Source organism: Periophthalmus magnuspinnatus, chromosome 16 (assembly GCF_009829125.3).
Source record: "Periophthalmus magnuspinnatus isolate fPerMag1 chromosome 16, fPerMag1.2.pri, whole genome shotgun sequence".
Classification (NCBI taxonomy): domain Eukaryota; kingdom Metazoa; phylum Chordata; class Actinopteri; order Gobiiformes; family Gobiidae; genus Periophthalmus; species Periophthalmus magnuspinnatus.
The window spans coordinates 28,203,996-28,221,281 of record NC_047141.1 but is presented as its reverse complement, the minus strand read 5'-3'; the positions used below and the strand labels follow the sequence as shown (position 1 = coordinate 28,221,281).

At 42.3% G+C, this 17,286-nt stretch overlaps 1 protein-coding gene across 2 annotated transcripts in view; it reads right to left on the bottom strand.

Annotated features, from left to right (window-relative positions):
• celf3b (cugbp, Elav-like family member 3b) overlaps positions 1–15,655 on the bottom strand; it is a 59,705-nt gene extending 44,050 nt beyond the window's left edge. The window contains exons 1-3 of one of the 2 annotated variants that reach the window (XR_008649024.1): positions 15,114–15,650; positions 13,986–14,177; positions 11,999–12,081 (exon numbers count right to left, since the gene is read on the bottom strand). Coding sequence is in view for 1 of the 2 variants with exons in the window: in XM_033981095.2 (XP_033836986.1) it covers positions 11,999–12,081; positions 13,986–14,130 (228 nt within the window). In the remaining variant the exon portion in view is untranslated. Of the gene's footprint in view, positions 1–11,998; positions 12,082–13,985; positions 14,178–15,113 lie in introns of both variants that reach the window. The other variant, XM_033981095.2, reaches the window with a different exon arrangement.
• Between the last annotated feature and the right edge of the window lie 1,631 nt (positions 15,656–17,286).

Below are 17,286 nucleotides of genomic sequence, written 5' to 3'. Positions count from 1 at the left end.
TCAGAAAGGTTACATAGTGTAAGTTTAATACAGTCATGAATTTAAAGATGTTTAGACTTAGACTTAGGCAATGAAACTGGGACTAAACCAGAACCAGGACTAAACCAGGACTAAACCAGGACTAAACCAGGACTAAACCAGGACTAAACCAGGACTAAACCAGAACTAAACCAGGACTAAAACAGGAATAAAACAGGACCAAACTAGGACCAAACTAGGTCCAAACCAGTGTGTCCCGAGCCCGTGTGCACATGAACTGTTATCAAATCGAAATTGTAATCCAGGCTCTAAAACAGTGGTCCCCAACCACCAGGTCGAGGACTAGTACCTGTTCATTATACATTTGCTAACAGACCGCACAAAAACAGTAAATAATTTATCAGCGACCGCATCTTCTCTGACGTAACTTTCGCCTGTCCCTCATGACGCACTAATAAGCTCGTCTGTAGATGTATGATGAAAATCCTGAGAGGAAATCGCCACAGAAATCCAACTGATATAACGGCGGTTTTATTTTATCTCTGCTAGATCTGCTCTTGTCTCCGCGATGACGTATCACGTGTAACGCATCAGACACATCGCCCAAAAGTAGAGCCACGAGAGAGTGAAAATGAACCAAAACAAAAGTCTTTTGTGCAAAGGGGAAAAGGCCAAAAGAGAAGGCAGAAGAGGAGCCTACGACCTCCAAGAAAAAGAAAGCTAAATTTAATAGACAATACCAGGAGTTTTACTTAAAATATGAGTTTGTCGCTGCAGTTGACTCTCACGCGCCAAGTCTGCTCTGCGTAATAAGCGAACGAGGCAATGAAACCTTCAAAACTGCTTCGGCACATGGAGACTAACCACCCTGGATTAAAAGATAAGTCTTGAGAGTTTTTTGAATGAAACAAATGTGAACAAGAAGGAAAGAAGAAACAAGCGCAGAGTTAACGTCACTTATTTTTGCCATATTTATCTGCCGATCCCTGAAAATAAAACCTACATTATTCCGGTCCGTGGTGCAAAAAAGGTTGGGGACCCCTGCTCTAAAAAAACAAAACTAAATATGACTTTCTTTCCACATCACGCTCCCCTCGTTTAGCACATGACAAACTACTAAACTCCAAATCATGACCTATGAACTTTACCGTGTTCGGCCATATATTAGCAACAAAACGGCGTCTTTAAAACTCCAGGGAGATGTTCCTTTGTGCCATTAGCGGTTCGGAAATTTTTACAGCTTTGACGCCAGTGCTCCTTTGAGTATTGGACAGGGGCAGGGACACGACCTTTGACCCCATAGACACCCGCTGCTACATCACTGTTACAACTCCCCGTAGGACGCGCACGTTTAGAGCCCGTAGCTGGCGCCCATAAAGCGTTTGAGAGCGGAGGGGGGCAGGTGCTGCTTGTAAATGAATGTGGCTGTGTATATCCCATGTCATGAATGCAGATGAGGTTATGATTAAACACTCAACCTTTATACGGCGTGACTTGGCTGACGGGAGGTGGGAAACTGGTTAACAGCGGGCAAATTAAAAAGGACTGCCCCATAACGTCCTCTATTTATCACTCGGGGGGAAAAATAGCAGTTTTTTCTTTCAATAATGCACCGAAAAAAGGATGTAACATTAAACGTAACTGGATCAAAAAGTCAAGATGGAGGTAATTAGCCAATAGCGTAGCGTAGCATAGCAAATATACAGGTATACATGTGAATCTGCTGACAATGTAGTTTAGACGTCTATATAAACATGTTCTGCAATGTCCTTGTGTGTGTCAGATGCCCTCCCCCGTGTTTCCATGGGGTCTACTTCTGTGTAAAAGCTGCTGTCCCTGTAGTTTAGACGTCTACAGACATGTTCTGAAGTGTTCCTGTGTGTCAGACGCCCTCCCTCGTGTGTCAGATGCCCTCCCTCGTGTGTCAGACGCCCTCCCTCGTGTGTCAGATGTCCTCCCCTGTGTTTCCATGGGGTCTAATTCTGTGTAAAAGCTGCTAACCCTGTAGTTTTGACCCTTACAAACATGTTCTGAAGTGTTCCTGTGTGTCAGATGCCCTCCCTGTGCATCAGATGCCATCCCCCTGTGTGTCAGATGCCCTCCCTTGTGTGTCAGACGCCCTCCCTCGTGTGTCAGATGCCCTCCCTGTGTCAGATTCCAACCTCATTGTGTCAAATAGTCACCATTTGTTTCCATGGGTTCTAATTTTGCATAAAAGCTGCTAACCGTGTAATTTAGACCTCTACAAACATGCTCTGAAGTGTTCCTGTTCGTCAGATGCCCTCCTTGTGTGTCAGGTGTCCTCCCTCGTGTGTCAGATGCCCTCCTTGTGTGTCAGGTGCCCTCCCTCGTGTCTCCATCAGTTCTTACTCTGTGTAAAAGCTGCTAACCCTGCAGCTTACCCTCTACAAACATCTGAAACACACTCTTCTATAGCAGATAATAACTTTGTCTTCCATCATTTGTTCACGCTCCTGTTTAAAAAGTACCGCAGGTTCTACCAAATTATCCTCGTCTCCATGGAGATGTCGCTGCTTTGCCTGGAATGTTCCCCAAAAAGGCATTACTAAACTCATCGATCCAGCTAACACATCTAGATATATAGATATAGTAAATTTTTGCAGAATAGTTGCCTCTCCACAGATCTGACGTGCATTTGTCTCTGTGGAGATACTGTAGAACATTCCAGCTCTGAGAGAAGCAAATGTTACACAGTAGTACAGCTTTAATAAAATAAATATCAGCTCTAATGGTAATGCTGCTTAAATCACATTATATATTTTCAGTCTTGTTGGAGTCTTTTATGTGAAACAACCCTTTGGTCTTAACTTATACAATTACGGAAGCAAGATTTCCTTCCTTGGTGCAGTCTCTTTTGTTTAACTACAGAACACAATTATGTAACAAAAAAATTCAATTTGCCAGAGCTTAACTACACTGTTTAATGTGACTGGATCCCAAAGGGAGTCTCCAGAGCGCTGCTTCTAACACAGAGAAACATCTGGGGCCAGACTCAGACTTAAACTTGTGGATTTGCAGTGAAATTTCCTCCTGGGTGAATAATACGGGCGTCTCTTATCTCTGTGTCCGTCTGTGTCCAAATTAAAGACGAGTCTGATAAGGGCATCTGCTCGGTACTGTCCCTCTGTCAAAGATTTCTGCTGCTCAAGTTAAAATGAGCTTCTCTGCTTCTGTTCAATGACGCAATTATATTAAATCAGTTTTATTACTCAGCGGGAAATAATCAGTGGAAATAGAGGAGGGAGATATATCGAAAAATTATAATATCACAGGGCAAAAGTTTGGACACGCATTTTTCTTGTATTTTTTCTGAATATTTACCATTTTCTACATTTTAAATCCACGCATAAGACGTCAAATATATGAAGCAAGATGTTTGGAATTATGTAGTAAAGAAAAAAGTGACTTATAGTTATATTTTAGTCATAGTTTTGATGCCTTCAGTGAGACTCTACAATGCAAATAATCAAGGAAATGAAGACGAAAATAAATGAAAAAGTGTGTCCAGACTTTAGTGCATGCTGGATTACAATATCTGTAAATAAAAAGTATTAAAAATTACTTCAAAAAGAGACTATAAAGTGATATTTCTGTGCTTTTGTGGTTACTTTTATGCTCTATTTATGTTTTGTGCTAGACTTCCGAACAAATACATTTACAGAGACATTTAGCACTCGTCATTCTTGATATATTGTTCAAATATTGTCTGAATATCGTCATGGAGATAATGTAAAAAAAAAAAGTAAGGAATTTATTCATTGCACACGCCTAATTATAGCAGTTAAAGTCAATGAGAATGGGCAAGGAATGGGCTAGAGTACTGTGTTTGTGTTAGATTATACTTTTCCTAGAGATATATGCAGTAGAAATATGAGCTGTATCAAAAAATAAAATTTAATAAATAAATAAATAAAATTTAAAAGAAAACAAACAAACACTGTACTAAAACTATATGATACTGCAGTTCATTCACTTTTTATGTAGAGATCTGGGTTGAGAGATATGTTTTTTTCATGGCTGATGCCGATATAGAATCTAGAGAAACCGATACTCGATACGTTAGACCCATTTTGATTATTTTCCTCAATTTCTGTAATTAAAATTCATCACAAACTCCCTCACAGCTCATTTAAACCATAAACCTTTAGAGAGCTGTGATCCAGTTTGTTTCTTCAAGCTTTATGGTGGTTCTTTAGGCAGCAGATGAGCCAAAACTAAATATCGGCGTGGGCTGGAGATTTAAGGCCGATATCCAATTAGCTAAAAAGTGCAAATATCGGCTTATTTTTATGCAATATTTGAACCTCAATCCAAACATTTACAGGTGAATTTTAATGTTTCTGTCTTCAAAATGATGAAATATTGTTTTTTTTTCAATGTTTTCCACCTCAATTTCATGCATTTAAACCATTAGAACCATTATTTACCTTTAATATAATTGGTACAATTATTTTTTTTTCTTTTACAAATGTTTTTTTAGATATGTTTTGCTCAGTTCAACATTTTGAGAAAGTCAGAACTGCTAAACTAAAACAATAATCCCCTGCTTTTCAGAACATGTTTGCACAGGTTTAGGGATGTTTATACTCTTCATATTACCTATAAGAAGTACTGACCCTTTGTAATTTAAATCACAATTTCCTTCAGTTTTCAATTAATCTTTGACCTGAAGACGACACATAACAAACCCGTTTCACATTCACGACCCGCTTGTAAACCCAGCGACAGTGAACGAATCTATAACAATTAAACGTCATAACCCGAGACGTGCGTTGGTCAATAGTATTCACACGAACGAAAGAGAAGCCTGCGTCTGTGCGAGGCCGGTCCACGGAGAGCCCGAGATCTGCCGCGATGAAAATGAGTTTGTGAGAAACTAATCATGTAGCTTAACAAGTGAAGTGAAGGGGAGAGGAGAGGAGGAGAGGAGGAGAGGAGGAGAGGATAGGGGGGTGCGTGCGGAGATGGGGGTGTGAAAACGGTCAAAAGGGTCAACTAATCAAGAGGAAGGGAAATGAGACGGAGAGATCAGGCGGAGGAGGGGGAGAGAAAGAGGAAAAGAGAGAGATACGGAGAGACGGAGGAAGGGGTTTAAGAGAGAGAGGGGCGGCCGTAAATGACTGTGAAATGAGAATCTGAGGAGCACAGGATAGCGGAAAAATAGAGAGTAACGCGACGGGACGGAGGGAAAGATGGGATGACAGACGGGCGGCATGGAAACAATTAAAACGAGGGGATGTTTGTCTCTACATCGCGGTGTTTTTCCTTCATAAAGGCACACGGTGTCAGTTTTCGGGGGGGGGGGGGGGCTGTTTGGTTGCCATGGAGACGTGAGTGCTGCGTGTGTGTACGGGTTTGCCTCTCCACAGAGCTGACCTGTAAGTTAACCCGGCCTAGAACGTTCCAGACAAAAACAATAACATCTCCATGGTGACAAGCAGAAAAGCTACACACTGCAGCTTTGAACAACAGTGTAAAAGAATGAAGTAGTACACGTTTAAAGGTCCTGTATTACACAAAATTAACTCTTATGAGCGTTAAGACATGTTAGAATGTTGCTAACGCCGCAAAAACAGACCTGGAGTTGTGTTTTGCTCCATTCGCACATGTTTGAATAACGTTTTATTACTAGTCTGTTTACATCAGCCATGCCCAACCTGTGGTCCCGGGGTCAAATGCGGCCCTCAGAGCAATCTTTCTCGGTCCTCGCGCTTCCAGGTGAATTGGCCCATATTACCTTAAACAGCACTTTTTACGGTACACTTCTGAAAATCTACTTTAACAAGCCCATATAAAATATTTTATGTGTCCTGTTGAGGATGTAAGGATGAATAAAGGTCTAGTGGTTCAGTCTAACTTGTAAAAAACACGCAGATCTGAAGCATTCACTGTACTCGCGACCGGTCTATGGCCCTCAATCGACCCTCGGCTTTGTCTGTTTTTATATGTGGCCCTTAAAAAGAAAAGTTTGGACACTTCTGGTCTACATCTCCAAAGTTCAAAATGCTCAGTTCCACCTCGTGATGTCATGAAGTGTTAGATTTCAAGTTAACAGCTACGCTACAGTTTACCTTTAATTCAGTAGAAATTGACAACTCCAGGGCTGAAATGATCCAAATGATTTTAGTGAAGGTGTGTGGAGTTTAAAAACAGCACTTCCTGTATTACCACATGATGACATCACAAGGTGGGATGGAGTGTTTTCAGTTTGAGAGAAGAACTCAGCCTAAAAACACAACTCCAGGTGTGTTTGAAACGAGAAAACATTATAACATAGATCAGAAAATAGCGTAATACATGTCCTTTAAACTGGGATATTTTTGCGCTCCATCAGTAAAAACGTGCGTCTTCCTCTCAAAAACAGTATTTATTTTTATATTTTTGCTCAATAATTATTCTAACTTTGCATCTACGATTCAAACATTCACAATAAATCGCGCACTTTTGCTTACATCGTTTGTTACAATTAGCCCTGTGATGATTACAGTGCGGCCTGGCTGTAAGTGGAAAACTCTCAAAGTCCAGAAAACCACCAGCGGAAACAGTAATGCTCGTCATTAAGGCTTTAAGCTCATTGAGAACCCAGCACACGATAGCCACACCCGCCCTTCGCCACGGCAACAGCATCCTCTGGGGAGCCTGAGTCCTGATTGTGGCGAGCTGCCTCTTTAGTGAATCTGTATAAGCGCTAATGAGTATTCTCCCTGCAAATGCTTCCTCTGCTGTGTCCCGAATATTTATCACGAGTAATCTGGAAGTAAGGCACCACTATTGACTGCTAAAGCTTTCGAATCATTTTCCCTTCAACAAAACAAGTCTATTACCGAAGACAGGGACACAAAGAGGAAGGTAGGGCCCAACGGAGGTTATTATAGCGATGATTAAAAGGACAAAGCGCGGCGTAAGTGAAGACGCGCGACCGCGGCTCACAGTGGAAGGGGCATTGTACTAAAGGTCAGGCTGTTTAGTAGGTCCTAATTGGATTTATGTCATTGTGCTCTGTTTTATAAGTGCGTGTATGTGTCTGCGCCAGAGGAAACGACCAAACATGTGTAACTGTTCCTGATGTTTAAAGCGCTCGTATCATTTCGCTGTTTTTTTTATCTGTGTTATAATGTCATTTCCTCTTTAAAAACAGACCTGGAGTTGTGTTTTGTTACATTTACACATGTTTAATGCACAAACAAACCCGCGTCTTTAGGTTGAGTTCTTAAACAAACTGAAAAACGCTCTGTTCCACCTTGTGATGTCATCGTGTGGTGATACAGGAAGTGTTTGTAAACTCCACACACCTTCACTAGAATCATTTTTGGATGATTTCAGCGCTAAAATTGATAATCGCTACTTAACAAATGGTAAAAAATTAGCTGTTAATGTGAAAACTGTCACTTCATGACATCACAAGGTGGAACAGAGCATTTTGAGGTTTGGAGATGTACAGACTAATAATGCAGGATTATTCAAACGTGTGTGAATGAAACAAAACACAACTCCAGGTGTGTTTTTGACGAGGTAACAACATTCTAATGACTTAAAGCTCACAAAAGTATAATCTAGGACCTTTAAAGCTACAGTATGTAACATTCCAGCCCAAAAATGAACTAAACTAAAGCATTTTTTCATTAGGGTTGCTTTGATTGCACTGGAAAACATGTGTCTTTACTGTGAGGGCGCTTGCATCTCCATAAACCTGGTTTGTTTCCATGGAAATGTTGTTCCTTTAGCTGTAATTTACTTTGTATTTACTTTTCTTTATTTAAACAGCGAGAGCCCAATGAGAGCGTGAAGACTCTCCTTTTCACGGGCGCACAGTTCAAATACAGAACAATACAAAACAAAAACAAACAAAACTAATAATTACATGAGTTTATTTAAAACATTCAAAACAGGAGCAGGTGTGAGTATAAATGTGCATCACCAGATTATTAAAGTGGATTTGTGGCACCAAAGTATCCGGTTTTACTTGTCCTTGAAATATATTCCATTTTGGGGAAGCAAATTAACCACAAGCTTTTTTTATTTGCCATTTCAGTTCTAGTGCGGCCAGTTTTTAGACTTATATAAATATGAGATCTTGTATTAAAAGTTTCTGTATTAAAGTTCAACAAAAACGTGAGATATTGCAGCAGTTTATGAAGCGGTCCCTTATAGCAGAGTTTTTTCCAGAGTATTTTCCGAAGTATAAGTCGCACCATAGTATAAATTGCACCAGAGTATAAGTTGCACCATAGTATAAGTCGTACCGGAGTATAAATCGCACAGGAGTATACGTTGCACAGGAGTATAAATCCATCTGGAGTATAAGTCGCACCGGAGTATAAGTCATACCGTAGTATAAGTCGCACTGTAGTATAAGTCGCAGCAGAGTATAAGTCGCACCGTAGTATAAGTCGTACCGCAGTATAAGTCGCACCGTAGTATAAGTCGCACCAGAGTATAAGTCGCACCGTAGTATAAGTCGTACCGCAGTATAAGTCGCACCGTAGTATAAGTCGCACCAGAGTATAAGTCGCACCGTAGTATAAGTCGCACCAGAGTATAAGTCGCACCGTAGTATAAGTCGTACCGCAGTATAAGTCGCACCAGAGTATAAGTCGCACCGTAGTATAAGTCGTACCGCAGTATAAGTCGCACCGGAGTATAAGTCGCTCTGGAGTGTAAGTCGTACCGGAGTATAAGTCGCACTGTAGTATAAGTCGCACCAGAGTATATGTCGCACCGTAGTATAAGTCGCTCTGGAGTATAAGTCGCACCGTAGTATAAGTCGCACCAGAGTATATGTCGCACCGTAGTATAAGTCGCTCTGGAGTATAAGTCGTACCGGAGTATAAGTCGCACCAGAGTATAAGTCACACCAGCCAAAAAATGCATAATAATGAAGAAAAAAACTCTATATTTTCACATATAAATTGCATCTGAGTATAAGTCGCACCCCCAAACTATGAAAAAAGGTGCGACTTACACTCCAGAAAATACGGTAAATACATTTATACAGTTTTCCTTTTTGACAGATAATGATGTCCAAGCTACTTTTTCATTGACTAAACAGTGATGGGTTTTAAATTCATCAATAATAATCTTATAATAATCATAATCTTGCACTATACGGCATAAAGCGTAATGTATATCCATGGAGAATGTTTTGAAGTGTGGTTTTAACTGTGCGTTTCTACGGAATATTGCCATCTGGAGTAAGATATCCAAATACGTAAGAGAGACATATGACAATATAAAATAAAAATAACTCTGCCAATGTCACACAAAGAAAAAAACCTCAAAACTCCAAAAAATAAATATGAATTACTGGAAACGTGTTGTATCGCTCTTGTAACCTGATAATGTGTAAACTAAAAACAGCTTCCCGAATCCAGTGTGTTAAATCCGAGCTGACACAGAGTGGTTTTCCTTGTTTTGGGAATAAGTTAAAAATGGCCCAAAACATTCAGCGAGTGCAGCAGAAACGAGGTCACAGCGAACACGAAAAGAGAAGGGACAGAGACGATGGGGGAAGACACAGAGATAATACAGCACCGCGTTAAAGACCATCGAGTCCAAAACGGAGACGGGAGACGAGAGCGGAGACGAGAGCGGAGACGAGGGAACGGACACATTAATTACACAAGGGGAACTGAGGAGACTGAGGGAAGGAGACAGAGGAGAAAACTGGGAAGAATTTGGGTTTATTCGGTTCAAGCGGAGTGCTACGTGTAAAAAATTCCTGTTTGACTAAAGACTATTACGTACGTCCATGTATCTGCACTCACGGGATTAAAAAAATACCTGGAAACAACGTATTTAAACAGATTATACTTGTGAATCAGGAGTTAATCTGTGTTTTTTTTACATGTAAACACCAAAAAACCCATTTAATCTTCCAACTCGTTCACAAAATAACTGCTGCTGTCCAATAGAAATCCTTAGAATAACAAGAACAGAATGATTTTTGAGTTTTAAACGAAATCTCCGAGCACAAAGACTTCGCCATTTCCTGATTTTGCATCTCGAGCCTCCGTGTTTGTCGTTTTATTGGCTGTTGCCATGGTGATGTTTGGCGATCACGAATTTACGATGCACAAAGTCACTCGGACAGAACACACGTCGGGGCTGCGTCTTAGAAACGGCGAAACGAGGATCCGAAATCGGGTCACGCCCACCTGGAGTTGGGGAGAAGTAAACGGGGCTCTAAATGGGGCGAACGATGGTGTAGCGTGAGACGGGCGGAGGAATATCGACCGATTAAAACACCGAACGAACGCGACAACGGCCCTAGCGAATACTTTCACACCGAGTTGCGTTTTGTTGTAGTATAAACTCATGACTTAGGAGTTTTAAGCGTTTTAAGATTTATGTTTGCTGCGTCGTTTTTTATGCGTTCATTTATCACTGAGTGGAGAGGGAAAGATCACACACTCAACACAAGAGCAGGGTTATCTGGATTTTTCATTAATTCTGTGGAGTTTGAAGCTTAAATCACATGTTCCGCAATGTTTTCTTTTGATTTTAGGAGGTAACGACGCTCTAAATAAATAAGAGAGTAACTGTGTCAGATACAGTTTCAGGACTACTTTTATGAATGAGTGTTTTATTATGTGTTTAGGTACTTTTCAATACTGCAGACAGGTGAGGGACAGACAGAGGAGGGACAGACAGGTGAGGGACAGACAGGGGAGGGACAGACAGGGGAGGGACAGACAGGGGAGGGACAGACAGGTGAGGGAAAGACAGAGGAGGGACAGACAGAGAAGGGACAGACAGGTGAGGGACAGACAGGGGAGGGACATACAGAGGAGCGACAGACAGAGGAGGGACAGACAGGTGAGGGACAGACAGAGGAGGGACAGACAGAGAAGGGACAAACAGATGAGGGACAGACAAAGGAGGGACAGACAGGGGAGGGACAGACAGAGGAGGGACAGACAGGTGAGGGGCAGACAGAGGAGGGACAGACAGGGGAGGAACAGACAGGTGAGGGACAGACAGGTGAAGGGACAAACAGGTGAAGGGTAGACAGGGGAGGGACAGACAAGTGAAGGGTAGACAGGGGAGGGACAGACAGAGGAGGGACAGACAGGTGAGGGACAGACAGGTGAAGGGACAAACAGGTGAGGGACAGACAGAGGAGGGACAGACAGGGGAGGGACAGACAGGTGAAGGGACAAACAGGTGAAGGGTAGACAGGGGAGGGGCAGACAGGGGAGGGGCAGACAGGGGAGGGACAGACAGGTGAAGGGTAGACGGGAGGGACAGACAGGTGAAGGGTAGACAGGGGAGGGACAGACAGGGAGAGAGAGACAGGTAAGGGACAGATAGAGGAGGAACAGACAGGTGAGGGACAGACAGAGGAGGGACAGACAGGTGAGGGACAGATAGAGGAGGAACAGACAGGAGAGGGACAGACAGAGGGACAGACAGGACAAATGCAGACAGGTGAAAGATAAACAGGTGTAGGACAGACAAGTGCGGAACAGACAGAGATAGACATTTGAGCGACGTGAAGGACAGACAGGTGAACGACAGACAAGACAGGGACAGACAGGTGAGGGACAGACAAGTGAGGGACAGGAAGAACAGGAGCAGACAGGTGAGGGACAAACATGTGAAGAACAGAAATGCAAGGATCAGACATGACAGGAGCAGACACGTGAAGGACAGACATGTGAGGGACAGACATGTGAGGGACAGACAGGACAGGGACAGACATGTGAGGGACAGACAGGTGCTTCTGATTCAGATGCAGAATCAGCTGTATTACTTAGGCTAAAGGAGCTGGTTGTGTCCCTGCGTGTCCTGTTGGGGGAGTGTTTGTCCTCACACAGACACCCACGGGTGCTGTCACTGTTACTAATGGGAGCTGGGCGACCAATGGTAGAAACACACATCGAGCCAAGGCCACTTATGTCTGAGTGGAGCAGAGAAACAGCAGAGTCTCTGAGAGTTTTGAGGGGGAGGGGCTTCAAAAACAGGCTCGTACACGGCCGAGTGCAGCGTGTGGACTTACCCCGGGGAGGGTCTTCTGCTCGTGTAGAGCGCTCTGGGCTTTGAGCGCAGACTCCCTCGCACAGTATGTGAGAAACGCACATCCTGGGGCAGATACAGGGGAAGAAAGAGTCATTACATAAGTATTTAAATGACACTATACATTCATCTGTATCTCACAACACAAAAGAAACCAGGACTGTCAGAATATTCTAGGTTTGTAAACATTTTTACTGGTCACATGTTGAGTGCCCTGAGTATTTCATGCACGGTTACTTCTGTGGAAACAACAGGATTAGTTACTACAGAAGAGGAGCAGTCCACGGCACGGCACGGTTCAGGACGGCACGGCACAGCACCACACACGTGTGCGCAGGGCTAGCAGGGCTAACAGGGCTAACTCGTGTACCTGTGCTAGCACCATTAAAGCATGCCTCACGATCACTCCAAACACAGCGCCTCAGTCCCTATGGGCTGTACCTGAGCCTCTGACAGAGGGGAGGGGTGGGGGCTGCTGGAGCCAGATCAGGGGGGCCGGGGCTGTTTACTACACCTGTCACCAGCACTAAGACAAGATTAGCAGCAGGTTAGAGTCGCCGTTACATCTCAGATAAGCTCAAAGTTTTATTGAGGGAGAGAAGACAATTAGACAAACACGTCCCACAGTTAAAGGAGCTGCAGTGAAACACAGTGAAACACACACATGTATTTTGTCTCTCGTCCCTGTCCCCCTCAGAGGGGCTTATGGGGCAGAGGGGACGCTCCACACAAACTACTCTTACCCTGTCGTCCACGCTTATGGGGCCATTACACTGATTGGGGCTCACGGCTTAATCTGGTCCATAACACAGGGCCCAGTGTGAAGTGGGACATAGAGACAGAGCGAGGCTGATGGTTGTTTTAAGATGACTGTTAGAATTTAAATGTTTCATATTTTTAGGGTCTATGTTATTTTTTTCTCATTCATTTATTTCACCATATTTTCATTGTTTGTTTTTTGCCCAAATCCGTTCGGTCATGCATCTTTGATTGGCAGAGGCAGGGCTGTCGTGACCATTTTCTGATTATGTGAAAAACAGACAGAAACGCCGCTGTGACAGTTTCCATGGTAACGTGTTATACTCACGGGCGCAAGCGTCAAAAACGGATCAGATGTCTAGACCTCGGGATTTTTCAGGTGTTAATTGTGAACGCAAGGACTAAACCAGGACTAAACCAGGACTGAACCAGGACTGAACCAGGACTGAACCAGGACTGAACAAGGACTAAACCAGGACTAAACCAGGACTAAACCAGGACTAAACCAGGACTAAACCAGGACTAAACAAGGACTGAGCCAGGACTAAACCAGGACTAAACCAGGTCTGAACCAGGATTGAACAAGGACTAAACCAGGACTAAATCAGACCTAAACAAGGACTAAACCAGGATGAAACAAGGACCAAATCAGGACTAAACAAGGACTAAACCAGGTCTAAATCAGGACTAAACAAGGACTACATCAGGTCTAAAGGACTAAATAAGAATAAGGATCTTGAACCAATTCCAAGTCTAAACCATAAAGAAGTAAGGCAGAACTAAACCAGGACTAAATTAGTTCAAAAGCCGGACTAAACCAGGTCTAAACTAGGACAAGAGCAGGTCTAAAACCAGACTAAATCGCAAACCAAGTCTAAACAAAAACTACTTGATTGGTTTAACAGAATCTAAACAAGATCAGAACCAGACTTAAACTGGATCTACATGAGGATTGCAACCAGGACTAAAACAGGACTAAATCAGGACTAAACCAGGACTAAACCAGGTCTTTATACACTCTGAGGCTCTGATCTAAAGTATCACTGGGTTTTAATCAGGACTGTCAGGAAAAATGAACTTCAACCAAAACAAAACAAGCGTAAACCAGGATTTTCAGGACCAAATCTGGACTTTTAACTAGAACCAAAAATGTACCGCAGTATTTCTTTTTAAAATAACCCTCCTCTTGTTTTCCCATGTGTGTCTCTTACCTTTGTGCATCCCTGTGTATTTGTCCTTTATCACCGTTAGCTCATAGATTTTGCCAAACTGCTCAAAAATAGGCTTGAGGTCTTTTTCTTCCAGATTTCGGGGAATCTGCCCCACAAAAAGCTTAATGGCATCGGCCTCCTTCATCGGGACAGTGTGGAGAGACAGGAATCCCACGAGAGAGGCAACTGATGCTGGAAACGAGGAAGAGCACAAAACAAGCAGTTAAATATAGATAATATGGGACCAAATAGGCAGAGTTTGTTATGTTTTGACCAGTTTATCTGTGATGTACTAATAAATCTACTAATTAAAATGAATAAAACACATAAAGGTTTCGTTCTTTTTTTTTTTTTTGGGAGATATTGGCGTTTAAAGTTGTGAACATTGATCATCATAGTGCACAATGGAATCAGGGAACATGTTTTTTTTACTCTTATTAACCAAAACATTTGACTAAACCTTACAAAATCTTAATAAAAGTGTACAAATTCAGCAATAATACATGAATTAGCTAAACGTAAGACAGAAACTTATCAATTCTGAGCGGACGTTTGATATAAAATCAAAACTAATGCTTCGTTATCTTGTCTACTTCTGGCTGAAATATTAGATTGTTGCTCAAATCGGTTAGAAAAAATTCCAAATCCATCAAAATAATTCAAAATGTGAGCTGCATCTTGTCTGGTCACAGCGTGTCCCCAAATATTGCCAAAAAACAGTCAGCATTTGCTGTTTGGGTTTCATCCTTTCCAGCCCTTAGTGACAAAGAGCTCCTCCAGATTCCAGTAAACACTTATGCAAATGTGGACCAGCCAATCAAAACATAATAATGACCCATTTTCAGTTAAGTAAATGTTAATTCAGATTTCTGTGGGGGTTTAGGGCGTTTAGATGAAAAGGTGGTGAGGGTAAAGTCGTGCGTAAATCCGGCAGAGCGGCTGAATCTTTGGGAGAGAGCTGTTCCTTTGTTTAGCCAGCTGTAGGTTACAACATACACGGATGTCATGGGGCTCCCTCACGCTCTTTGTCCGCTCCCCCTCAATGTACACACTATAGGCACAACAACAACCAACCCCAAAGACAAGTCCATGCGCCACGGAGGCACCACGACCATTTAACACACTTACTTTTTGGATGAAACGCGCGTAAAGAGGCTGTGGTGTGGTTTTGTTAGGGGTTGTATGACGCGCTGGTGGGTCTCCTCTTCTGCTTCTGCTTCTGTCCCGTGTCAGTCCTGATCCTGATCCTCCTCCTGCCTCTCCTGGGTAGATGCGCTCGCGGTTCTTTTGTGCCCCTCTGCCTCCTCCTACGCGAACAGGCTACTCGCACATCACTGTTCAGAGTCCAAAAAAAATTCACAAAACCACTCACAAAAAAACTTGGTGTAGTTATCCACAAATTGTCCCTGTGACCCTTTTGCAAGTCTAAAGTGCGGATCAAACTACAGGATCGCTAGGTTTTGGTGTTTTTTTTGGGGAGCAGCCTGGCGCCAGAGCTGTGCCAACTCGTGCGTAACCGAGAAAAGGAACGATCCAAGCGCGTAAAGTCGTGGCGCGGACGTTGGAGACGCGCTTTGTCACCGCTTCTGCCTTAAATTTGTGCCTCTGTCCTGGAGTCCACGGCGGCTGCTGATGCTCGGCTCCTCTTCTTGTTCTTCGCCGGTCGCTCTACTCTTTCTCTCCCTCCCCCCTTCAATCAAGCTCGTGACGCAACAGCGAGGGGCCGTCCGCAATGAGCGTTCATCCACGAAGCGTAAAAAGATGCTCAAATCTAATAATAAAATGCTGACTTCTACTTTTTATTCATTCATTTACTGGAGAAATAATGAGTTTTAATGAGTGATCTTGTTTTATACGTTTAGACCTGTTTAAATGGATCCCACACTATGTAAATGTTCTGGTAAATGAAGTTGTTATTTATTCATTCATTCATTCATTCATTTATTTATTTATTCATTCATTCATTTATATATTTTATGATGATTTTTTGTGATTATTTATGTTTTGATCTGTGTGATTTTTATGTCCTTCTTATTCTATAAAGCACTTTGAATTGCATTGTGTATGAATTGTGCTGTACAAATAAACTTGCCTTGTGTATTGCTTTGTTTCTTTGTCGTATGGTGTTGCATGTCAGATCTGTGAAAATGCAAGCACACTCACAGTAGCCTAAACAATGTAAGCACACTGTAAGGTATTTTCTAGCAGTGCAGCACTACATCAAACTAGTATCTTGATTTACTAATGCTAAGGTGAATAAAACGTGTGGATATGGAACATGCCACGTTTCTTATCTGTGGCCCCTCACGAAGGAATAAATGACCCTCAATCTGAAAGGGTTATAAAACACTCCCCTTGTTCAACGCCACACAGACCAGAAGAGAACACTATAAAAGTTGTCAACATGCACATCTCAGGACTCTTTTTCTGTACTTTCCAGAGAGTCCATTGCTTCGTTCACTTCACCTTAAACCCTTCTGACTTTATGTTTCAGACTCTCACAAACAAACATTCTTACAACACCCATAATTAAATATACCATATACTAACATAAACACATTTAAGGGAACTTTACAGCCAAAGGTATGATGTAGTGGACCCTTCACCCGAGACATATCTAAAAATCAAGCATGCAAATTAAACTTAATGACAAGTCTCTTACAATTTTGGTCTTGAAATAAGAAAACAACATATTCAACTATTTTAATTTCTCCCAGTTCTAACAAAACTAAAGTGTCGTAATCAGTGTTTCAGTTTTCTGCAGCTAAAACCTGGAACAGTCTTTCTGAAGATGTGAGACAGACCTCTACTTTGACAATGTTTAAATCCAGATTCAAAATGGTTCTGTTCAGCTGTGCATATGACTGAAAGGTTTTTATAAGGTTTTTATAAGGTTTTTATTTTGCACTCTTCTGTTTTAATAATAATTTTATGATGATTATTTGTGATTATTTATGTTTTTATTTGTGTCATTTTAATGTCCTTATTCTGTAAACCACTTTGAATTACTTTGTGTACGAATTGTGCTGTACAAATAAACTTGCCTTGCCAATAAAAAGATGCAAAAAGATAATGAAAAAGGCATCATTCTAAATCACAGTGTCAGAGTCTCTGGAGTGTGTGTTGTTGATTTATGTCTGAAAAAACACAGCTGATGATTTTCTTCGTTCCGTGGTGGTGCTGCAGCTTTGACACGGTCCCTAAACGCCTCCTCTATTGTTCTCGCGCCGTGGGCTCTGGCCGTGGTGCTGAAAACGACGCACGACGCCTCTTTGACGTGAAACTGAAGCGCACGCGGTCA